The 25,808-nt window shown below is 32.4% G+C and overlaps 2 protein-coding genes and 1 pseudogene across 5 annotated transcripts; 2 read left to right on the top strand and 1 right to left on the bottom strand.

Moving 5' to 3' along the window:
• Positions 1–1,186: 1,186 nt before the first annotated feature.
• On the bottom strand, positions 1,187–14,482 carry LOC124821098 (LEAF RUST 10 DISEASE-RESISTANCE LOCUS RECEPTOR-LIKE PROTEIN KINASE-like 1.2). 4 transcript variants are annotated; one of them, XM_088114439.1, is made up of 4 exons: positions 13,747–14,482; positions 2,774–2,806; positions 2,400–2,675; positions 1,187–2,307 (listed from the first exon to the last, which is right to left on the bottom strand). In XM_088114439.1, exons 1-4 carry the CDS (start codon positions 14,054–14,056, stop codon positions 1,382–1,384), a joined length of 1,545 nt encoding a protein of 514 aa, XP_087970565.1. In that variant the 5' UTR covers positions 14,057–14,482; the 3' UTR covers positions 1,187–1,381. The 4 variants fall into 4 exon arrangements, with proteins under 4 accessions (XP_087970565.1, XP_087970562.1, XP_087970563.1 ...); XM_088114436.1 differs by lacking the exon at positions 13,747–14,482 and adding an exon at positions 10,832–11,684; XM_088114437.1 differs by lacking the exon at positions 13,747–14,482 and adding an exon at positions 7,328–8,341.
• Positions 14,483–17,996: 3,514 nt separating this feature from the next.
• LOC148199884 (uncharacterized) lies at positions 17,997–21,775 on the top strand. The gene is made up of 5 exons (XM_088114446.1): positions 17,997–18,282; positions 19,125–19,321; positions 19,501–20,313; positions 20,437–20,529; positions 20,632–21,775. The coding sequence occupies exons 2-5, from the start codon at positions 19,132–19,134 to the stop codon at positions 21,435–21,437; spliced, it is 1,902 nt and encodes a 633-aa protein (XP_087970572.1). The 5' UTR covers positions 17,997–18,282; positions 19,125–19,131; the 3' UTR covers positions 21,438–21,775.
• A 2,282-nt stretch (positions 21,776–24,057) lies between these two features.
• On the top strand, positions 24,058–25,218 carry LOC148199883 (LEAF RUST 10 DISEASE-RESISTANCE LOCUS RECEPTOR-LIKE PROTEIN KINASE-like 1.1 pseudogene; annotated as a pseudogene).
• The last annotated feature ends 590 nt before the right edge of the window (positions 25,219–25,808 follow it).

Raw genomic sequence — 25,808 nt, 5'->3', positions numbered from 1 at the left:
TGTAAAACTAGAATTTCAAAATAACAGATATGCAAAGAAACTAGAATCTTACTCTATGCCTTAGTTTCATCACCACCTAACACTTGCTTCAGGCAACTAGGAAGTTGATACAGAAAGGGTGTGAGGAGTGTCCCAAACAATTTTTAGAATTTTAATTTTAATTTTTTTGAATTTCTTCATATTTTACATGTCGTTAGTGGTTTGAAATGTTTAGATGAAACAGCTGACAATGAATTTTTTTTAACTTGTATAGGATTCAACTTTGAAATTCTTGGAGACAAGCATCCTAAGTAATTGATTAATTTTTAAACTTAAATAAATTTTAGATATTTAATAGATTATTCATTTTTATTTTGAATGCTTAATAAATTATTTTCCAAATTAAGTAACTAATTAATTCTAAAAACTTCTGAAAAAGATGTTTATGTATATTTTACTGCAAATATTGTGTTATCTCTTTTAATTTATCTTTGAAATGATTTTGAATTCTTCTTGACTTCTTACTTTATTTATTTTATCCTGGTAATTGAGGTTTTTTTTTATCATATAATATTGAATATTAAATAGATAACAAAAATGATTGAAGTATATTATTACAATAAAATGATTAAATAATAACTAATTTAGAAATAAAATATTTATTCCATTAATTAAGTTAAATATTATTTTATAAACTAAAAATTATTAATATCTAAACTAATTTTTATTATTAATAAAAATTTATGATTGATTTATAAATCAAAATCTAAATTAACTTTTAATTTTAAATCCTGACAATGTTAGAGACTAATTTAGATTTCAATTCATAAATTATTTATAAATTTTATTTAAATAGAAACCATTTTAAAGAGTAATATTTTTTAGTTTATAAAATAGTATGTATCTTAATCAATATAATAAATAATTATTTTTAATTTTTAAATTAGTTGTTATTGTAAGATATAATTTTCCAATACTATAAATCATATAATATATATTTGAACTTATTAGATATGTTATTTAAAAAACATTAAATCTTTAAAAAGAATACTCATTAATATCAATAACTCGTTTAAGTCTAATTTTTACATGCTTCTTCGTGTAGGACAAAAATGGATGGTTTTCATACTGAAATGAAAAATGGTGCTATAGGTGCAGGGAATACATTTTTAATTAAACCAAAACAATTTAATTATATATAGCTATATTTATTAAAAAAAGATGAAATTTCATACCCAAAGCAGCTTTGCAATCTATATTTACATCTCAATCTTAAAACTTATCCTCATTAGAAGATGACAAAATGAAGGTTGTAACAGGTGGATGCTGCCAGTGTGATACTAACTCTGCTGACATAAATTTGGACAAGGTTATTCAGATGAAAGTGAGAAAGAAGGTCCTCTCATCCACTAGTATTTGGTGTTGTTGTCTTGCTTATAGCATTAGAATCAGGTGACGGTGGAGGAGGATCATCCTTCAGCAACACAACATCATCAGATGTGCTTGAGATATCCATTACCTCAGGCTGGCTTTTGCTCTTTCCATCACTCTGTATATCCTTCAGAGTCTCCAACACTTCTTCCATTGAAGGTCTCATCTCTTTGGAACTCTGCAAGCACTGAAATGCTAACTCGGCCACACCACTTATCATTTTCCTTACCTTGAAATCTGATTCAAAACCAAGGTTTGGGTCCACAAGCTCTTGCAGTGTCTGATTGTGAATCTTGTTAATGGCCATGTTGGCCAAATTGATTTCATGTCTATGCCTTGTGATGTCAACAGCAGGCAGGGATGATATCAGTTCAACCAGCACCACTCCAAAACTATAGACATCACTTTTGTTAGTAAGCTGGTAACACTCGTGGTACTCTGGATCCACATAACCTGGAGTCCCTTGTGGAGCTGTTGAAACATGGGTGACAAGTTCTGGGAAAAGACGCGAGAGTCCAAAATCTGCCACTTTGACACGGAAGTTGCTGTCAAGAAGAATATTGTTGGTTTTAACATCTCTGTGGATGATATCTCTGAGATGAAGAAATTTCAGTGCACTTGCAGTTTCCACGGCAATATTCATTCTGATATGCCAGGGGAGTGTTCCAGGTTTAGATCGTTGACCATGAAGATGGTCTGCAACAGTTCCATTAGGAATGTACTCATACACAAGCAGAAGTTCACGACTGTGGCGAGAGGTGCATCCGTATAACTTCACAAGATTTGGATGAGCTATACCAGTTAGGATTCTGATTTCATTCATGAACTGTGCAACTCTCCTGTAGTTGTTCTCATACAACCTCTTCACTGCAACAGAACGCCCATCTCGCAGTTTGCCTAGACAAGAAACATCAGAAGGCAGCAACCTTTTTAATGTTCATTCGAGGCACAAAAACGACAGATATACAGTATAAGCTGCATGTTCTTACCAAAATACACTGTCCCAAAGCCCCCTTCTCCTAGTTCTTTAGATGGGTCAAAGTAATTCGTGGCCTCTTCCAGTTCTTCATAGGAGAAGAGATGAACTCTAGGTATAATGCTTTGAGTGAAGCTGTGACTTCCCTTCTCCGTGTCTTTTGAAGATGGATCAGAAGAGAGGCTCCGAGATTGTATATATGACATTACATAACTGTTCTTCCTTCTACGAATAAAAATATAGACGCAAATGCCCACTATAAGTGCTCCCACTACACCAGAACAAATACCTAAAGAGAAAGCATAGCAACTTGCAATTATTATATGACTATTAATGAAATAAATCTGAAAAATAAAGAAAAAAATGAAAGAAAACTGAACTTGTTACCTATACTGATTTTCACTTTCCAATTTATTCCTCCTGCCACAGATAGAAGGGAAAGCAAAGAAGGGTTAACATTCTCCCAATTGAAGGATGATAATATAGTAAACATAGACACACAGACACATACATACAATTTCACCAAATGCGTCAAGAAGAAAGTACGCGCTAAGGGTTATGGCATGATAAAATGGCATGACATCCTTATGAGGCAAAATGGGAATTACCAATAAGTGTAAGCTGTACTGGTATCAGACAACTTAGAAGTTAGCCATACTATACTTGTTTTCCGGTTCAAATTTATGATGACTAGTTTCTAAAATAGTATAAAATTTGGTCCGTTTTCTTAAAGTCCAAGTATAAAGAATACTCAATTTCACTATAGTTCTGCGTATTTTGATGATAAGCATATAATGCATGACAACTGATAAAGATATCTTCACATCGAGACAATGAAAAGATTATACGTAGCCGAACCTTTTCATGAGACAGTTAATAATTATATCAAAATAATTGCACGGCTGATTTGATTACTGTGTCCACCACACAAATAGTTATCGTGGCTATTAGTGTGGCTAGACACATTTATGTAAACCAAATGCATAAATATATTGTGGAACCATCATCATCTGATCCATGAAGATACTTAGCCAAAGTTCTGGTATTCTAATTTGGCTAGCATATTCTGAAATGGCATTGTAGGATTGAAATTGCATCTGTACCCAAAAGAGGGAAATGGGGAAACAAAACATGAAAGGAATAGAAGCGTCACACGGATCTGAATAAACAACAACAAAAATGATCAATATTTCAAAATATATTATTACCACTACCACAACTTCTTAAGTAGGACTTATCATTGCAGAAACAGAGAAACTGATTGCCATCAAATCCACAACGTCCACCACTTTTCTCACAGTACTTGCAATCAAGTGCAGTCCAATTCAAAAGAAACCCCATCTTCAAAATCTCGATGTAATTCATTCTCAATAAGCCAGTGAAATTAACAGAAGCATTCATGATAAATGGCGCATTAACCATAAGCTGACACTCATCCAAGGAATAGTTTTTGTTCTGTAGTGCCTCCTTATGAAAAACCGCAAAAGAATAAAGTGAAGCATTTTTAGCACAATCTACTTGGTAAGTGGGGTAATCTATGGGTTCTGTGGTACAGTTGTAGAAGAAAGAGAGATTCCAATTTTCTGAACTGTAGGTAAAGGGAGTTTCATCAAAGCTGTAATTATATAAAGGAACAGGACAATTGTCCTCATAGGCAGCCATGTTGGCCACAGTAAATGAGGAGTTAGAATAAGAGATATCTTTCACCAGAAAATCATAAGTAGGAGTTCTGAGAATTGGATTTTTATCCATGCAAGTGATCTCAAAGTGGGGATAGCCACAAAATGATTCCTGTTCATAAGAAATCCAGAAAGGGTACTTAATGGACGGGCCATTTCCACAACTTTTAGGTGTGCAGGCCTTAAATTTTGGATTAGAAGATAGAACAGTGGTGGCAAAGAAGAAGATTGTGGTAATGATACATAGTTGAGGCTTAATGTAACTGAAGGAGATTGGAAGGATCATTTGGTTCTGGGAATTTGAAAAGAAGGAAGAGGAGAGAAGAGAAGAGTATTGGTGTGGAATGTAAGGCTGACATTTAGAAGAAACTTCAAAGTCGTCGGTAGGTGTGTAGTGTGGAAATTCTTACACAAAAACATGCTACTATTTTATAATGGGGTTTATGATTGAAACTTGAAAATATAGATGAAAACAAAACAAAGGTTCAAGCAACAGATAACCAGTTATTGGCTCGTTTACAAACACAAGGAAGTTGGTGATCACCTTATATTTACTTTCCTAAACAAGTGACTAGCAGTTTTGCGAACTTATTGAGGATGTTTTTGTAATTTCATTGTGGGCTTGTCCATACCACATTATTACTAGTCAAAAGTTGAACGCCCACAAAGGAAAGTAGGTGAAGTACTTTCCCATGGAAGATTGCAGGCTTCATTTTTTGTAGTTATATAATAAGCATCAACACAAATGGAATATCACTGAGGATCAAAACCACATCATCCCCAGTAATGGTGACATCACTATGACACTGCAGGTCGATAAATAAATCTACAGACAATACATACATATATATATATAATCATTCATAATTTCATAACAGTGGAATGCATAGTAAGGTAGTTGTTCTATCTACGTAGATATTGCTGTTGTATCTGAATGCAACCGTATGTATATAGCTCCATTGAATAGATAAGAATTTAGATATATATGCAAATATTGCAAGGTCATGACTAAAGGCTATGAAAGGACTAAAGAGTAATATTTTAAAATTGACTAATGTTTCGTTAATACAAGTGGGAAAATAAAAATAGTGGATGATTTTGTTTGAGGAACCATATTTTAGGAAAAATAAGAACAGGTGGAGAAATCAAAGTCTGCTTCGCAATTTTGATATATTCTTTAAAAATCTCAAAAGTAGAATAAAGAAGAAAATGATGTCCACGATGGTGAAAGACGTGTTGGACCGCAAAAGAAGGAAAAGATCTACATTTACTCACAAATGCAATCAACAACTCTGTTCAAAACTAAAATGACAATTATACCCTTAATATACATATATACATATACACACATATATACATATACATATATATATATATATATATATATATATATATATATATATATATATATATATATATCACTTACGATACTATTTAATTTCAATAAAGGTTTTTCTTTGACGAATATAGAATTTCTTCATAACTAATTATAACAATATAGATATCTAAGTTAATAAATAATTTTTAAATATTATATTATGAAATTATTATTGTAATAAATGTGCCAAATAGTTATATATGAAATAAAAATCGTCAAAATATCATTGTTGATTTAATTTTTAAATGATCACTTGTCCGAGATGAGCTACTAAATTAGAAAGTATATTATTAATGAAAAAGTGTTCCTCTTCTGAATGATTGGGGTTACATGCACATGCATCCGTAAAATCAAAGTAAAAGAAGGAAAAGTGGAAAAAGGATGGATCATACTTTGTCGTCGTGTATGATGTTAAGGACGGGTCCCAAATATTTTAGACCACAAAAAATAGCTAATGTGACTGTCAACTGTTTTACAGCCAAAAAAACAAGACAGATATACATCATTTATGCTTACACTGTGAGTTACATATAAATAATTATTTTATAATAGATCAAACTTTGTCCCTCTTAAAAGGATAAACAAGAAATTTTGTCTTGATTAATTCTATTTTCCATGTCTTTTCTTAATAATTATATATTTATAATATTATTCGGCAAACAATATTTAGAAACACGAGCAATCAGAATTACAGTTAAAAACAAATTTAGGCATACAAATGGAGCCAAACAGGGATTGTAATTCATAGAGAAACTGCTTGATAAGATTATTCAATGGTTAAAAAGGAAAATTTCAGGAAAATGGTACTAAAAGTCAAAGTTGATGCATATTGAGAGAGGTGATTGAATTGACGCGTATGGGAAAAGGAAGAAAAAATGAGAATGGAGAAAGAAAGTAATAAATAGGTGGAGAGAAAATAGAGAGATGATTTTAATTTGGTTATTGACCGAGTCAAAGCTGAAGGATGGAAATGAAGGTGTGAAGAAGGAACCACATCTCAGCATGACTTGGAAAAGGTGCAGTCAGTAACACTTGTTTTTCTCATGCTCATCAGGTCAACAACTTAGTTCTCATCGAAACCTCCATATACTATTCAGTAAATTTGAATTATTAATAATTATTTTCATCATGATTACAATGGCTAACTTCAATCTTTTCCAGTACTGTTTATTATTAATTCATATCTATGGAGCAACACGTGTTTCGTTTTTGTTTATCCAAGTACTTCTTTTATTAAAAGAAACATACTACATAAACCAACTGGCTATTGCTATGATGCATCAAATATTTTTTATCTTCTAAACAAACACTTCTAGATAGAATGTTGTCAGTCAAAATTTATAATTATGTATGTAAAATACTCTTTCTTATAATGTTTAATTAGACATAACTCTTTGAAATTCTTTTCATAAGTGTCCCAGAATACTGATAAACAAGAATCCAATCGAAATTGATGTAATTCCACTCTGTTTTTGTTTTTGGGTTGATGAAGCCGAGTTAGAACAATTGATATACGAAGAATGCAAAGCCCTGCTTTATGGGAATTGGTGGGGAAAGAAACCGGGGAGGAAGGATATAAGTCATTGTAAAAGAAAGATGATAATTTGTGAAGAAAAAAAGGAATTTTTTTTAAAAATAAAAAGGAAGTGATGATCCGTGAGTGGGTGGTGAGGATGGGAGTAAGAGTGGGTTGGTCGAATTGCAGTCTTTGTTGTGCTAATTTTGTCCTAATTGTCGAATGAAAAATGTGTGTTGGTTAAAGGATAGTAATAGATTACAGAGCGAGGATGGGAAGTGGGTACCTAAAAAGAGGATTTTGTGGCATTGATATGTAAGACATGAGAGGCGACGAGGGAAAATTGAAAAAACAGAGAGAAGACTTACTTTTTTTGGGAGAACACTGTTCATTTAGGCAATAGTAGTTGCATGAAACTAGATGTTCATCATAACCATAACCATATGGCGAGCAACTTTCGTCACTTCCACTGCATCTTCTGCAACCATCAGGAATACCATAGTTGACCTCAAACGCATCATTGAGAGCTTCTTCCAGAACTCCAGCACCGTCATCAGTATCTTCGTAACGATCCAGAGGAGCGGCAGCAGGCACGTCCCAATGACTCGTGCAATTTTTTAGCTGTGGGTGTTTTTGGAGCCTCTCCTCTTTGTCCTCAAAATAATACAGAACATCCCCGCACTTAAAACTGCGTTTTGAAGGGAAATCTGGGATTGTAGGACAATCTTCGTATATGATGATTTTATGCACTGACGCGTTATACAGGATCAGAGTGTTTTTGAAGTTGTCGTAATCGAGTTTCAGGTAGCCGTCAAAAAAGTGAGTAGAACAGACATGGTCGACATGGGGTCTTAGCATCACTTTCATTGTGTGAGTGGTGTTGTCGATATCCTTCACTGTAAAATTTTGAGATTCAATTGGAACATTTTCATGAGAAGCATGACAGCTGAGCAGGGATGATGGGTCGGCGCCGTTACATCGAGAGGGTGGAATCTTTTCCCAGGGAGGATCGAAGATGGCGGAGACTCCTATGTTGCAGATGTATGACTGCTGAGCACAAAGCAATGGCGGTGGCGGTGGCGATGGCGACGGCGATGGTTGAGAGAGGGAACGTGGCAAAGCGATGCAGAGGAAGCAAGAGACGGTGAGTGCGAAGGCAAGGGGCGAGGTGTGGACGTGAGTATGTTTATGATCCATTCTCACACTTCTTCTCAGTTCCCTCACAAGCCTCTCTCTCATAAAAGAAAGCTATGGAAGCAGTTCTTCTCACTTCTCCCACGAAGCTACCTCCTTCTTTCCTCTTACTTTCTTCACTCCCAAACCATTTACATTTCAACATTCCCCAAACACGACCCAGTCTCCCTCATTCCCAAATTGAAAGAATTAGGGAATAAGCTCTGTTAGTTACTTTTGTTTTCTCCCTTGTAGGTCAATGCTTATTGAAATAATTTTTAGTCAATTTTTTTAATTAGATTTCTCTGTATATCAGTATACTACCAAGTTAATATGTTCTGTCGTTCCAAAGAGTATGAATTACACATCAGCCACGCGTCATTTCTGTTTTTTACTTCAGTTCTAACAAAAGTTTGGAAATTAGATTATTCTACAGAGATTCATCTGTAGTAAATATTTAGGTATGATTATCTTGTTGTAGGCCTGTCTTATTTTCCAGCTGTCCAATTTTCCCAAATCTGTTAACATTTAATTAAAGTTGTGACCCACCCTCTCTCAAGACGACTATTAGAAATCCTTCGGCATTTCTCATATTTTTTATTCATAAGCAGTGTGATGCATGTGAAAGGGAATGGTTCTTTTCAGATGATGGAAACTTTTTACGTTAAGAAGTCATTTCTCGACCAATCTCTCAATTCTCAGCCTATTGAAGAGCAATTCTAGGAAAATGAGAGTGAGAACAGAGCATTTCCTCAACTTGAGACGATCATGCTGCTTCGCTTTTCATAGTCAACCTCAAAGCTCAAAACCCTTAATTTTCAAATCACTCTTCACAGAAAGAATCCACCACTGGGATTAAGAGAAACACCCCCATGTAGGTGTTTTCCACTGAGACTTTTCAGTTCTTATTTAATGTTTCTGTATTTTTTTTAGTTTGCTTGTATGTTTGTTTATTTGCCACTGTCTTTGATTCCAGGGTTGTATGAGAGGTTACGCATGAAGTATTGAAAGGGGCATTGTGGGAAAGTTAACAAGAAGAGAGTCACTGTGGATGTAAGCAAGGTGGGGGTAGATATAGGTATAGAATACATTATGGTCATTTGGTCATGTAGGGAAGAGTTACATGTTGCAGAAACATGTGTGGTTGTTAACGAAGTTGCTGCACGAGTTGTTACTGTTACTGATGGACATAACACATCGTATCTTCAAAAGGAAATGTATTTTTTAACAACTCTTTTTTAACAATTTTTTTGACAATACAGACGTGGTGGCTTATGATGGGTTGATTTCAAAAATTTTTGTGAAAACAAATTCAAACAAACCAATAAAGCAATGACATGTGGCCCATTGTCAAAAAATTGTTAAAATTTGTTGTTAAAATATCAGGATCCTCTTCAAAAATATGTTGCCGAAATTAATTTATTTTCTTTACAAATTCGCTAAATTGTAATTTTCTAGGGATCCTGATATTTTAACAACAAATTTTAACAATTTTTTGACAATGGGCCACATGTCATTGCTTTATTAGTTTGTTTGAATTTGTTTTCAAAAAATTATTTGAAATCAACCCATCACAAGCCACCACGTCTGTGTTGTCAAAAAAATTGTTAAAAAAGAGTTGTTAAAAAAGACATTTCCATTTTGAGTCTCGGGCCTACTCTATTTACTGAGATGTCTTATTTTTCCCAAATACCTACCGTTTTAAACTTGTGGTTACTGACTTCTACGATAAACCAGCCATTCTAATTTTGCTTATTTCTATAAATCAAAATGTATCCAAGAACGTGTGAAAGGATGTGGTTGTTCTTTATAATGGAAACATCATCTTTATTCTTTAAACAAAAAGAAAAGCTCTTTTAAGTTCTTTCTCGACCCATCTCTAAAGTCTAAACCTTTACACTCAGTAAAGGTCTATGACCATTGACCTAGATTGGACCTTATATTCATAATCAAGACTCTAGCAATTCAAGGAAATTGAGAATGAGAACAGAGAAAAGAGGGGTATTTGGAATCAAGGGAATCACCTCGAAGAAGTGCTTCCATTGCAAAATTATAATAAAAAAGGTAGTGAGCTATACTGTTGTTAGGTAACTGTTGCTGCTGTCATCTTTCAATGACAATTCATTGTTGTATTGTAGCATCTAATCACCAAAATTACCATATTGTTATATGCAGACTTTTAAAAACCTATACTCGTTATTATCACTTTGTTATTATATAAAAGTCAACAAAAGGCAAACACGCCCTTAGGGAACCGAAATATGGCATTATAAAATTTGACACGTTATCTCATAACGCAGTCTTCAATAGTTCGATCTATATTATAAAAGTTTTGAACAGAATGAAGGAAAAAAATCAAAGGGAACTATTCTGACCAAACAACTATTCCTAACACGCAAACCAAATTAGCAGATCCATTCCATGTTTAGAATGTGAAACTAGCTACCTAAACCAGAGAGGATGAATAACTTGTTTGATTCCACCTTTCAGATATGATTTTATTACGCTTATTAAGAAGCTATGGTATTTATAACTCTGCTGTCTTTCACATCCTAAACGCGAATTTAACTTCTCAACTTGTATCTAAACAAGCATGCAAGGTATTTGGATGCTCAGAAAAAGTTGAATGCCACCATTCAAAAGAATAAGATTATATAGTTGGAGAACTTAATCTAAACAAAAGATGGAAGAAAACATACTCGGAGCACGTGGAGACTCTGGAGACTGTTCTGGAAATGTTTGAGAGTAAGGGGGTGACTGTGATTTTGCTGGTGTTACTCTGGGTGTTGGTTCTGGAGACCTTGCTATGATTTGTTTGCAAATCTCAGCATCTGATTGCTGATTTGGGCAGAGACAGATAAATCCACTCGTAGATGAATTGTATCCACATCTCCCACTAATTTTTGTGCAACCATCACATTCATCTTCGTTCACACCACTCCATCCAACCTCAAATCCACTTGCTAAAACATTTCCCACAACCGAATCACTCTTCACAGCCTCTCTTAGAACAGAAACATTGATGCTGTTCTTGCACCCCAGACTAATGAGATTAACCACTTCGGTATTCTTCACAAAAAATGCATTTTGACCACCAATGGGGCAATTAAATGCTATTGCTCCTCCAATATTCACACTACCAGACGTATATCCATGAGAACCGCAGTCATATAACAAAGTGTACTCATCATCGTTAGAAGTGTAGATAAAGAACTCAGGATCCAACTTCACACTCACATAATCTTTAGTACAAGGGTCGGCCAATAAATCCAACCTTGCAATCGTCAAAACCTTGGATTTTTTATTCATGTCAATGACTTGGAATGTCTGTGACATGATGTCAATTGTCGCGTTGTCTTGTTGGCAATCAAGCTTGAACTTTGGATGGCCACAGTAGCCTGGCTGGTCCTTACTCCAAAATGGGTAACTAATATTGTTGAATTTCCCACAGCTAAAAGGCTCACATGCTGCGTACTGTTCAGCATCACTAGATGCATAAGTTGGGAATAAGAGCGAGAAGAAGAAAAGGATGTTTATGAGAGAAGTAGAAAGTGGAACAAGAGAAAGAGGAACAAGAGAAAGAGGCATGACAGAAATCTGAGAGGGGCCTTAATTTGCCGGAGAACAATGTCAGAGGCCTTGTTTAATGATCAACTACACAACAACAGTCTATATATCTTAGTCAAACTAAATGACGTATAACTAGCATGGTGTCTTTCATAAAAAATGGTGTTGACAAGTCGGTAAAACATTAAAAGAAAACACTCCAAGCCTTAAATTTTGATTGTGTAAACATGTTAACCAGTATGATTTATTCACTGGATGCGGTTTCTTTCTCACGTAAGTGATGTCATGATTAGATTTTTTTTTTTTTGTTTATGAACTTTATTCAATGAATAAGACTAACTTCACACAGGGGAATGATAAACTAGAAGAAAAGTACAAGATCAGAATAAAACAATGGATCCATGTCTGTAAAATGGTTTGTGTATCTATCTAGATATACAGTTTTGCCTTTGATAATCTATATTATTAAAATCATTATCAAAGGTTAGAAAATCTTAAAATAGAAATTGTGCTACAAGTTATATGCAACGAAGGTGGGAAGAAAAATTGCTCTATAAAAGGTTGAACGGACCAGAACAAATAATAATTTGTGCTTTGCTGGCAAACTGTTGTAAAAAATATTACATTGATTAAAGTTAAGACTAAAACACTCTACCTACCCCTTTTAAATATTTTAATCTTTCCCCTTTATTAAAAAGAAAACCATTTTGGATAATGTTATAAGCGAATGAGTCTCTCTACTTTTCTATCTTTTTCCTTTTGATGTTAAGAGTTTATTTAATTTATGTTCGTAGTATGCTCTTCTGAAAGAACATGTTTTTATTATAGAAAGGATTTTAGAAATATTAATACAGAGTTAGGTAAAGGAGATTAAAATATAGCAGGGTTTATGTCTACACAATTTCTATTACTATGTCAGAGGAAGAACCAAAATCTTTAAACTAAATAATTATTCTATAGTTCTGATTTTAAGATATGGTTGTCCTCAGTCTAGTCAAACCACAAAAATTAAAAACTATTTTTATAGTATTTTACATTGCAAGTTGTAATTATGGAATATCAATGGCTTATGAATTCAAACTAGTCGGCCATAGTAGATGGACAGCCCAATAGTTCTGAAAACTATTGAGCCCAAGCCCAAATATAGTTCCATGTTCCCAACCCATATACCTAATCAGGTTCATTTTCTTACTAGCTATAAGATTAGTAATTTATAATACAGGGTTTAACTATTGATGATGAACAAGTCAATTTAAAAATAATTTATCACTCAATTAATAAATCAAATTAAACAATTTTCTTGGCTGATAATTTTTAAATAACACGATAAATTATGTACCATATTTTAAATATCATAACTAATTAAAGAAAATAAAATATCATCACGTAGTTGCAGATATATGTATCATAGTCATATAAACGATATGTCTTTTCCATTAAACGATATGTCTTTTCCATTTCTGGCTTCAGAAATCGTGGTATCTTTGAATCTTGGCATTACTTTGTTGTTGTAAATCATATTTGTTAATAAATGAAATGAAAGGAAAGAACAAGAAAGAGAAAAGAAGTAACAGAGAAAGAGATATATTGTTAAGTTAAGGTGGCAACGGTGAGGGTTGACATGAAAGAGTTGCTGAGGAACACTCTTGGAGTAGTGATGACAAAGGGAATGAGAATTACTGGAAAAAGGACTCTTTTATTTACCCTACAAACACTGACTTTTTCAATTATAATATCATTTTGAATTCACAAATTTTATACTCAATCTGTGGTCGACTAAAGTTACAATAAGATGGGCCGAGTAACCAGAAGAAAATATAAAATCATGAAACATTTTAAACATATGAAGTAGTAGAAGCACAATTGCATACGTATTCAACGTTACACTAAATTAACACAATCAAAAATATATCAGATAAAGCATCCACGCAATATAACCAACAAGTTGTAAGTATAATATTGTTTAAATCTATTAAGCAAGCAGATTTTCATGTGAATTTGATGAATAAAAGAATGTGCAATTTGTTTCAAGAAGCTTAAAGTGTACCTTTTTTGCAACTTTTGGCAACAGTTCTGCCATCTCTGCATAAGCAACTTGATTGCTTGGTGGTATGATTGTATCTGCAATAGCCATCAGAATCCTCACACGCTGCACAATCCTTAGCACTCACCCAATCAAGCACAAACCCTTTCTTCATGGCATCACCAAAACCAGTGATCAAATTAGTACCATCGATCTCTTCTTGCTTCACTGTCACCACAACATGCTCATCGCACTGCCTTACCCAACCGTATCCATTTTCAACTTCATCCCCAGCCAGAAACACATAAGACTGATTCTTATCATGTTGCTGCATGCACTTTATGTGCTCAACAGATGCAGGATAAGAGCTGCAGTTGAAATAGAAACTCAGATTCAAATCTAGAGAGCTGAAAGACAAAGGAAGGTTTTGTAGGGAAACATTGTGTCGTGCCCTAGGACATGGTTGGTCCAAAACATCTATGTCAAGAAGTGTAATTGAACGAACATCATAGTTTATATCTGCGACTTGGTATGTGTCAGTTGGAAATTTAATGATGGCATGGTCGTCCGAGCATTCAAGACCAAACTCAGGGTAGCCACAAAACTCTCCAACGTTGGTGTCGGACTTCTTCCAAAAAGGGTAACCGATGGAGATGTTACCACAGTTAGAAGGAGCACATACTGTTGATGTGTTACTATCAGTCTGAGCATGACATGTCACCAGAATGATGAACACTGCAAAGAGGGAGTAATAGGGTTTTGACATGACTTAGAGGACTAAGAAACGTAAAGCTAAGGAACTGGTTATGAATGAGATGATGATAGTTGTATATATATATAGCCATAGATTTTCTTATGTGATGAACCAGTCAAAGAAAATTTTCTAAGAGTCAAACTCTTCATTTAGAAAATATTATATAAGGTGTGCTCATGTGTCAGTGGGAAAAGAATCTAACACTTTTTCTACTTCATATACGTAGCTTTATGCATATACCAATTATTTTTTTACCTCAGTAAGCTATTTCTAATAGAATTTCCTCTGCATAAGAGGGTGGTTTGATGCATTACATTTCATAAGAGTCTTGGACTTGACGCCCAAGTTTCAACTTGAGATGAAATACAGCTGAAATTGTACTAAAAATTTGGTGAATGATGATTGTTTCCACGAAGTTCAATGGATATTTTTTAACTTTGAACTCCTTTTGGGGTCAGAAAAATGTTAGAGATATGAATATTAAAAGCATGTTGAAGAATATTAAATTGAGAAACGCGTGGCTGGCACGTTCCTTTCATATTATAAGGTTCCTGCATTGCATCTGTTCATGGCTTTTTAGCCAAGTGGAAGTTTTTGTATTCATTTCATGGGGATGTCTCGTTTCTGTCACATGAAAGAGGCACACTAATAATAGCAAATATATTCATAATTTATAGTAAAATAGGCTTAGATATAGTTTTTGCCACTATTTTTTTCCAAAAATTTTAGCATCTTAACATTTAATTATATAAATTTGATTCTTGATTTTTTTACACAATTTTAATAATTTAAATTTTAGTTGTTCCTAACTTTTGAAACCAAAATAATAAAAAATTTAAAATTTAATTTTTTTTTAAAAATCGGATTTTATAAAATATTAAGAGAAACTATCAAAACTTTGCAATTTGCAGTCAATGGTATTTAATTAATTAATCATTCTGTGGGCGGGTAACATAAACCTTCTTTCAGTACATTTATTAAATTATTAATACGAAATACTAACATAAATAATAGTAATAACTTTATTGTGTCTTACAGCTCAGTCCTTGTTTTCTTTCTGGTGGGCTTACTATGCTTTATCTTTTATTCTTGAGCTTTGAGATAAACTTGATTCACGATTAGAAATATAAATAAACTGAAATATAAGTAAACTGAATTATTTGAGTTATTTAAATTCAACATGATACAAGTTTCATTGATTTTTTATTAGTTAAGTTAAAAAAAATTAAAAACTGAAAATGATTTTAATTATTTAAATTAAAGATTAAATATACTTTTAGTTGTTAAATTTGAATGTAAAATTATAGTTTGCTTGTGTCTCAAATTTTAATATATTTTAATATTCAAACTTTTAAAATGAATGCAAAATAATTTTTTTTTAGGTTTATAACTTTTTTTCAGACCTACTAAAACAAGTTATATTCTAACATTTAAAATAAAACTTGTGAAAACTAGATAAAAGAATTCAAACGTTATCTTAAAATATGTTTAAAACGTAAAAGAAATTAATGTAATTAAATTAAGAAATTACATTTATTGATTTATAAAGTTTAATAAGTTAAATTTTAATTTCATATCAAAATTTTAGAATTAAAAATTTTAACCTTTAAATTAATCAAATTCAAATATAACATTATTTGGCCATGAATATACAACTTATTCTTTTAAAATTGTATATGATGAAGATCTTAAATACTTTTATCGTTTATATGTAGAGTGATATCTACATGAAAATGTTTTTTTAATAACTTTTTTTAGTTCGTAATTGGTTTATTTTAAAGATCAATAAAATAATAATACATAATTTATTACAAAAAAAAATTGTTAAAAAAATTAATATATAGTCTATATCTATATTTGTATATAATATTTAAGACTTAAATTTTTCATAAAATTAGATATTTTATTTGAGATTTTATTATAAATTTTGTTGTATTGAATATCTTAAATATTTCTTTTGTCTAAATATTTACCATTTGATTTTATTGTTAATAGAATGACGTAATCGATTTTCATTTCTAATTTATTGGTCAATTCTTTTTTTTAATATCTTCTAACTCGTGATGAACTTGTTCTTTAAGAAAAAAATTAAAATCGATTATCTTAAGCTTAATTTATTAAATATGATATTCCCTTGTTTAATTTCTTTTAAACACTGTAAGATGATTTCATAGTTCTTTTTAGTTTCTACAACTATAGAAAAAGAGGGATTGATCATATTTTTTTTATTGATACATCTAATATTTTAAAACTCTTTTTAGCAAAATTTAATGAAGTAAGAGTTCAGAAATAAAGAAATATTGAAAAAGTTAAGTTAGTCAAGCCAACATGGTCCTTTACTTAATCAAACTAATTTCTTTTTGATTTGACGAATCACTTATGAAATATTTTCTTTTTGATTTCAAATATTATATATGAAGTGAATAAGACAAGAAAGAAAAGAGAAGAAAACCATATAGGAAGGCTACGATACAACCCATAATTTCCACCTTCAATTATTTTTCATCTTTTTGTGTAGATTTTATATTATTCAATTTTATGAGTAGTTAATTATTTTTTTGTTGAGTTAGATATACTCACCAAACTCTCTTGTATATTTTTTTATTATATTTATATATAATATTATATTATTATTTTACATGTTTAGTCTTTAAATTATTGTTTATTGTAACTAAATTAACTCTAAATTAGTTGAAGTTGTAAAATGTTGAAATAAGTTCTTGATATCAGATAATACAATTGATAAATCATTTGTTTGAGAAGAACGAAGAATGATTTATTAATCATTTTTAAATCTTTTAACTCAATGTGAGTTTATTTTATTGAATTAATAATAAATTGTAATCTAAAGAGACGTACATAAGTTTGTTTTAAGAGATAGGAGTATAACTTTTATAATAAAGATTGATAACAATGAAAAACAAAACAATAATTATTCTTGAACTTAACGAAGAGAGAGAGAGGTAGTGAAATCTAATCCTAATAATATTCATATCATATATATTTTTATTTTTCTCATTTCAAAAATACCAAAAATATAATTTTGTTTAATGTTATTTTTTCTTATTTAATCTCACTTTATATTTTATCATTTATTTTATGTTTAGTAGTATAAAATTAATGTAATCTTTAATATTATATTAAATTCACGTATGCAATACTTTTACTTTTAAGACCGTTGATAATAATAGTATACATGCCAGAAAATCAACAATCAACGAGTTAGAGAATATTAAAATACAATGAACAATTTTACTAATAAATTAAATAAAAAATAAAAATAATGATCACATCATCATGTCATTAATAATAAAGATCAAACCATAGAATATTTGGACTAAAATAAAAAGTATTGTAAATAATCAATTGAACGAAAATTATTTTAATAAAAAATTAAATAAAATACCAAAATTAAATGATTTTAATTAATTTTTTATTTAATCAAAATACCAAAATTATCATTTTCCAGACCTGAAGGTAATGTAATCAAAATATCTTATCATAAGAAAATAGACATTTCAGAGACTTTTCCATGCTTTCTGAAGACCCATTCGTGTTCTGCAGTTTCCTTCTTCCTTCCTTTTTTCCATCTCTGTACACATCTTCCATTTTCACTGCTGTTCGTTTAAGCTTATATTTTCCTCTCAGAGACTTTGCATGTCACTAAGGTTGCTTTGCATGCTGTGCTGCTGACTGCATCACTTCATCTCAATGGCAGAGCACTCTTGGAAAAGTTTAATTCATTCAACAATCCAAAAACTGTTGAGGGCACCTTCGCTTTCTTGAACTTGTTTGTGTTACAATTGGTAAGAACTAAAAAACCTTGTTTTGGTACTGCATACTCCATAATTGTGATGAATTCTTTTGCACAGATGATACTTTTCAAAGTCAACTCAAGAATCTACAAAAAAAACCACTTAAACATGAGAGTATTAGGCATAGGGAAATCAAAGTTATCTTCTGTTTTCTACATAATGTTTACCTAGTAACAAGCAGTTTCCTACTGTAGGGACTCAAACCTAAAGATTGTGCAGATATATGGACTAAATGAGTAACTAAGTATATTTGATTTAAACATGACTTGGAATGAAAATTTGCCTGCAGTGATTGTTTTCTGATTACATGATAGATGTTCTCCTTGGCCACAAAAATAGGTATAGGTAAATTTATTTTCTTCCTATGGTGTGTGTGAAAAAAAATACTCCTCTTATGGCAAACTTGACCATAGTTATGAAATTACAACTCTGCGCTTTGATGAAGATAAGCAGTTTAATGCATGTTTTAGTTCAGGTATTAATGACCAATGAGTTTATTAGAATGCCCTGTTCGTGTTTTTTGTGGATTAAGTATATTAGCACTTTAAAGCATGTTTTTTTCAGCCAATAAACCTTTTCTTCATCAATGTGTTTATTTGAATGTTCTGCTTGTGTTTTCTGATGGATTAAGTGTGTTGTTAGTCCCCCTAATTATGGTCTTGTTAATTTGTCTTTTAGTTACCAAGAATTTTTCCCCCACACCTAGTTTAAGTCATTGACTTAAATATGTTTTCTTCCCATACCTAGTAGAACACAAATTAGACTTTATAGAATTCAATGTACAAAGTAATTTGCAATTCTGATGAACCTGCTTTTTCCTCACTCACATTCAGCGTCCCAATGAAGTTTATTGATTGCCTTATGAGAATGAGGTGTAATCTCTTTGAGGGCTGCTTCAGTAGCACTTCTGACACATTTCAAAAGCAGAGTAAATGGAAAATCTTGCCCTACAAGAAACTTGCAAAAGTCACAGATAACTTCGATCAGTCTCATTGTCTTGGGAAAAGAGGCTTTGCCACTGAATATTACGGTAAGTGACTAAGCTATGGCCATTTACATGAACAACGTAAATACAAAAAGGAGAGAACTTAGATACAATTGCTCAAGTCATTTTGGCGTGGTTCTCAAATCAAATTTGGAGTTCAGCTTGGTAATACAAATAATGAAAATTTGCACTGAAGTTTCTTCTGTTCGTTTCCCTTGTTTTAGGAAAACTTGCAGATGGGCGTGAGATTACAATCCAGTGCTTCAACGAAGACAAGCACCACATATTGCAACAGTTTATCAATGAAACTAGTATCCTAAATTACTTGCCTCACAAAAACATTGTGTCAATTTATGGATGTGCTTCTCATCACGAAGAATCTATGCTAGTCCATGAATACTTATCCAATGGAAACCTTGCTGCTCATCTTAAAACTGAAGACGAAAACACCACATTACCTTGGCTGACACGATTTGACGTAGCCATTGATATTGCAAATGCATTGGACTATCTTCACTGTAATGGCATCATCCACCGCAATGTGAAGTCCAGCAATATTCTCCTAGATGTGAACTTTTCTGCTAAACTTGCAAACCTTCATTTATCATGCAAACTTCCAGATGGAGTTCCTGTCTATGCAGCCCATGTTACTAATGATATAATTGGAACATGTGGTTACATCGACCCAGATTATTTGACAAAAGGCCAGCTTAGTGTAAAAAATGATGTTTATAGCTTTGGGGTGGTGCTGTGTGAGCTTCTATCATCAAAGGTGGCAAAATCCTGGGTTCTGAATGAGGAGGACGATCTCGCTACACTTTTAAGAACAAAAATTGAAAAGCAAGCTGTGGTGGAACTGTTGGATCCAAGACTTGGCTTCCAATCTAACCATAAGATCAAGAGGATGATGACTGCTACAGCTGAGCTTGCACTGTTGTGCATGCAATGTCCACAAGAATTAAGGCCAAGCATGGAACAGGTGCTAGAGATTCTGAAAGGTATAAAGCAAGGGAGACAGGAAACAAACGCAACAAAAGGTATAATAAAGTCAGTTTTGGTCCTGTTTCATTACTCATGCTTTTCTAGCTTCTGTGTGTTTTTGGTGTCGACAGACTGAGGATAAAAGCTTTTATTCATGTGTGATAATCCATACATCTCAGCTTTGAAAATCTTCCACCATGGTGAACTCGAAGAAGCTACAAACAATTTTGATACTTGCCTTGGAAAGGGAGGCTATGGCACCGTGTACTATGGTGAGATCCTAATCAGTCCACATATTTTAAATCAGTGTCCCTGCAAGTAATATGCATAGATATATATCTGTATTTTTTGCTGATAGTGTGCCATTGTATTAGGAAAACTTAAGGATGGAAGAGAGGTGGCAATAAAATGTTTCCATGAAGAGAGTGAGACGGAAAAGATCATTGAGCAATTCATGAAAGAAACTGAGGTCTTGGTTTGGTTGCAGCATAAAAATCTGGTTTTACTTTATGGTCGCACTTCTCGCCATAGCAACAAACACATGCTAGTGTATGAATACATCTCCAATGGCACTCTTTCTAAACATCTGCATGACTCTTCCTGTGATAAACTACCATGGCATACTAGATTGAACATTGCCATCGAAACTGCAACTGCACTGGTATATCTGCATGACTCAGGTATCATCCACCGAGATGTGAAAGGGAGTAACATTCTGTTGGACGAAAATTTTACTGTTAAAGTTGCAGATTTTGGATTCTCACGGTATCTCCCAGATTATGCCACGCACGTTTCCACTATCCCAGTAGGAACTCGTGCTTACATAGATCCTGACTACTATGAATCTGGAAGGGTCTGTGACAAAAGTGATGTCTATAGTTTTGGGGTGGTCTTGTTTGAACTTATATCTTCCAACTCTCCAAGTTTAGTTGAGGGAACAGATTTTACTCTTGCACAGTTTGCGAAGAGAAAAATATTAAACAAGGAATTAAACGCGGTAGTGGATCCAAGCTTTTGGTTTGGTGTTGACAGAAACATGATGGAAATGATAACAGCAGTGGCAGAGTTAGCATTTCAGTGTGTGCAGTGTCCCAAGGTACTCAGACCTTCCATGAAACAGGTGCTGGAGACACTTGAGGGCATTAGCAAAGGAACATGGGGATTCAACCAGATAACATAGTCTTTGTTCCTTCTGCCAACAAGCCTGATTCTTCCAAACCATTCTTTTGGTTTTTGGTCTAGTAATTGGATTTTGGTTGAATAGATATGGAGTTTTTTTGCTTTAGTGTAGTAATTTGAGGTTAGCCATGCATCTTGCAAATGATGTGCATGCAAAATAGTAGGTTGAAAAGAAGCTTTTGATTCAGGGTGTGTATTCTCTAGCTTGATTACTTCTTTTGAGCCACATTGAACATGTATCCTCGTCTCATTGAATTCATGTTCAATGTTTACTGTAGTTTCAACATGTATATATTCCCAATCCCATATATATTACACTTTCAATCATCTTTTCCTTCATTTGTTCAGAGCCATATTCTTCATGCACATTTGTCGTTGGCAGGAAAAATAACTATCACCATTAAAATTTATATCAAAAGATAGATTTTTCTGAGTTTTATTTTGATACAATGGTGCAAAGAATTTTGTTTTTCTCAATTGAAAATGATATTTTATTAGAAAATTTGTCTTTTTCCTTGACGCGGTACTAATGGATAATGGATATCAGCTAACAATATATTTTTGAAACATTTTTCTTTGCTCGTTTTATTAATTAAAACTATAAAATTATAAGTAAAGTTTATCTAATAAATATAAAATCAAACTTTATTATCGTTAATGACAAAAAGAATGCTTTAAAAATTTATATAACCAGTTTTTTCTTTTCTTTCATAGTATTATGAATACAATTGAATTGAGTTTTTTTTATTTAAGATTTTAATTTTTGTGAACAAAAATTATAATTAAAATACTTTATTATTAAAATGGTAGTTCAATTTTTTTTTAAAAGTTATATAATATAAAACCAACAAATACTTCAGTCAACAAAACACTGTTGTAGCAAAGTCATCCTTAATAAATGGAAGTTCATGTAAAAAATCTGAAGGTGTTGTGTTGCAGTTCCTGTTTCCTTCCTTGCTTTTTCTGCAGCTTATCTGTTCATTCCTTTCCAATGCCCCCTTTTTGTTGATCTTTAACTGAACCTCAATACCGATTAAAACTTCACTTCCATTACTCTTGATGCTAAAGTTCTCAACTTCATAGAACAACGCTCATTAAGAAGGGCCTTATTACCTTGGGGAATTTCTTTTTCTAGATTACTTGTTAGTGGCTAAGTTGAGACTTTCTGAGCCACTCTACCTGAATCAGTACCTCAGTAGCAGATCATTTTTTTGAAGGGGTATACAATTTATTCTCCAACACTGTTTTACATATAATATTCTTGATTGTGATGAATTCTTTTGTGTAAATGACGTTGTTCATCTCATTCAACCAAAAGTATAATCTCAGCACAAAAGATATGAATAAAAACCATCTGTACATGAGAATAGTATGTATAGGAAAACTGGTATTTATCGAATTCTCTGTTTATTAGTGTTTACAAGGAATAAATTTTGGATACTATCACACTCCCACATCGAGACTAAAACAATTTAAATATTTCTTCTTCCTTCCATTGAGATGACTTTTAAAGACATTTTTACACTCTATTGAGATGACTTTTAAAGACATTTTTACACTCTAAAACGGACAATACTTGACATAAATAGCATTCAAATTCAGGTATTATCACTAACCATGTAGTTCAATTAGTACATTCTTCAGAAAATTAGTGTAGTTTCTGCCAAAAATATTGGGAAGGAACATATGCAGAAAAGTTACTGTTTAGTGATGTTATTCGCTCAGCGCACGGGTATTGGTGCGCTAAGCGAATTTCCTTCTTCTGTCAGTGCGAATTTTGGCTTTCGCTTTGCGAAAATTGGCTTTCGCTTTGCGAAAATTGGCTGACAGAGTCTAAATAATACACCATTTCCTGTACAATATTTTACATAACAATCTACTACCTATTACAACTTTTCAACGAGCAACAACATGAATAATTACAAGATTGAGCTTATTTATAAGTATAAAAACAACTCTTTTTCACACTTATCATTTAGTCTTTTGAGGGAATTTAACACCAATAAGTTTTTAGCAAACCCATTTGAGAGATCTCAAGTTATTTTTTATCCAAAACCTTAAAAAATTATATTTATAATTCTTCTTCTTTATATAATGTGGACTTTATGCATGCTTGAAACTTGCTTGGATTTTCTAATAGGAACAATCCCTTTTATTTTAGCTGATGCTCACATTTTTCATCTCATTCTATTAACTTCCAATTCTTTGATCTTATTTGAACAGGAATTAGACTATGTAGAGTTTAACATGCAGAGACATTTTGATTTCTAATTAGTCACCTTTTACCTCAGTCACCATCAGCATCCCAACGACCCTGCAACTTGTGGTAATTACCTCATGAGATTTAGGTGGGATCTCTGAGTGCTGCTTCCCTAGCACATCTTCTGACACATTTCAAAAGCGCAAAAACTTGAAGTGGCCAATCTTTCCCTACAAGGAAATTGAAAAGGCAACAAATAATTTTGATCAATCTCGTCATCTTGGAAGTGGAGAAAGAAAGAAAGGCTTTATCAGTCAGTACTACGGTAAGAGACTGTGCTATAAGCTTCTATATAGAGGGATTTTGGACAATTTTCTGTGACCGGAACAAGTATCAATGTATAACTTCAATTTTGATTAACATGGAAAACAGTTAAAAGACTATACCTCATGATTTTGCTCAAAACATTTTCTTGTGATTATTTATATCAATTGTTTTAGGAACACTTGAGGATGGACGTGAGATTACAATCACGCGCTTTACAGAAGACAAGCGCTACATATTGCAACAGTTTATCAATGAAACTGTTATCCTAAAGTACTTACCTCACAAAAATATTGTGTCAATTTACGGATGTACTTCTCATCATGATGAACCTCTGCTCGTGCATGAATACCTATCCAATGGAAATCTTGCTGCACATTTTCAAGTTGAAATGGAATTAAACATTTTCTTTCCTAAACTACCTTGGCTTAAACGATTGGATATAGCCATTGATATTGCAAATGCATTGGCCTATCTTCACTATTACGGCACCATCCACCGTAATGTGAAATCCAGCAATATTCTCCTAGATGTGAGCTTTTCTGCTAAACTTGGTAACCTTCATTTATCATGCAAACTTTCAGATGGAGTTCCTGTTGACACCACCCATGTTACTAGTGATACAGTAGGTTCAAGGGGTTATATAGACCCAGAGTATTTGACAAAAGGCCAGCTTAGTGTGAAAATTGATGTTTATAGCTTTGGAGTGGTGTTGTGTGAGCTTCTATCATCAAAGCTTTCAATATACCATATTATCAATGAGAAGGATAATCTTGGTACCCTTTTAACCAGAAAAATTGAAAACAAAACTTTGGTGGAGCTGTTTGATCCAAGACTTGTGTTCCAATCAAACCTTAACATCAAGCAGATGACTGCTATGGCTGAGGTTGCAGTTCTCTGTATAATATATAATTGTAAAAATGTTTATAAGAAAAAAAAATTAATTTTTAAAATGTAAAAACTGATAGTTTAGAAAATTGAAATAATAATAATTATTACTATTAATAATAATAATAATAATATTATTATTATTATTATTATAAGATAAAAGTATGAAAAATATCAAACGATAAAGATGATGAGATTTATTCATTAATCCTTGCAAGATACTCCTGTGGTGATTGAAAATAAGCCAATCTCGCAATCATTTCCATTTCATTTTTGAAGATCTTTGAAAGTGAATATAATTTTTTTTAAGAAAATAGTGATTAGTCGTAATGTGGTGTTGGATGAGGGTCTGTTTTCGGAATTACTGTAGTTTCAACATGTATATATTCCCATATATATTACACTTTCAATAATCTTTTCCTTCATTTGTTCAGAGCCATATTCTTCATGCACATTTTGTTGTTGGCAGGAAAAAACACTATCACCATTAAAATATCCAAGTTTACTAGACAAAGGCTGATATAACAGACAAACTCTTTATATAGATGGTTATATCTCTAAGATTGTAAGAACAGAAAACAAAAATATAGCAACAAATAGGATTGGGAATGCAAACTAATATTTGTTGCCAAAAAATCTCACCATAACTCGGATTAAAACCCAGATGAAAGAAAAACAAAAAGTGCAAAGACAAATTCATGCTTATTCATTAGTGTTTCACATACACTTTCATAGGTTGAAACAAGGTCCAAGAGCTTATAGAGAGCTAGAAAATCATTTGTTAAGGATTGATTTTAAAAAGATGTAAAATCAATGCTTATGTGTGATAGATTTTAAATTTATATCAAAAGATAGATTTTTCTGAGTTTTATTTTGATACAAAGGTACAAAGAATTTTGTTTTTGGCAATTGAAAATAATATTTTATTAAAATTTTGTCTTTTTCCTTGACGCGTACTAA

Source organism: Vigna umbellata, chromosome 4 (assembly GCF_029865625.1).
Source record: "Vigna umbellata cultivar VRB3 chromosome 4, Vumbellata_1.0, whole genome shotgun sequence".
In the NCBI taxonomy this organism is placed as follows: domain Eukaryota; kingdom Viridiplantae; phylum Streptophyta; class Magnoliopsida; order Fabales; family Fabaceae; genus Vigna; species Vigna umbellata.
Note: the sequence above shows the minus strand (reverse complement) of the source record. Positions and strands in the feature narration are given on the sequence as shown.

Coding starts and splice junctions, on each gene's coding strand:
- LOC124821098 (XM_088114437.1), bottom strand. CDS start 8,198: ATGAGAGAGAGGCTTGTGAGGGAACTGAGAAGAAGTGTGAGAATGGAT. Junction 2,676..2,773: donor GAAAGTGAAAATCAGTATAG/GTAACAAGTTCA, acceptor CTTTCTCTTTAG/GTATTTGTTCTGGTGTAGTG. Junction 2,308..2,399: donor CTTTGGGACAGTGTATTTTG/GTAAGAACATGC, acceptor TTTCTTGTCTAG/GCAAACTGCGAGATGGGCGT.
- LOC148199884 (XM_088114446.1), top strand. CDS start 19,132: ATGAAGTTTATTGATTGCCTTATGAGAATGAGGTGTAATCTCTTTGAG. Junction 19,322..19,500: donor CTTTGCCACTGAATATTACG/GTAAGTGACTAA, acceptor CCCTTGTTTTAG/GAAAACTTGCAGATGGGCGT. Junction 20,314..20,436: donor GGAAACAAACGCAACAAAAG/GTATAATAAAGT, acceptor CATACATCTCAG/CTTTGAAAATCTTCCACCAT.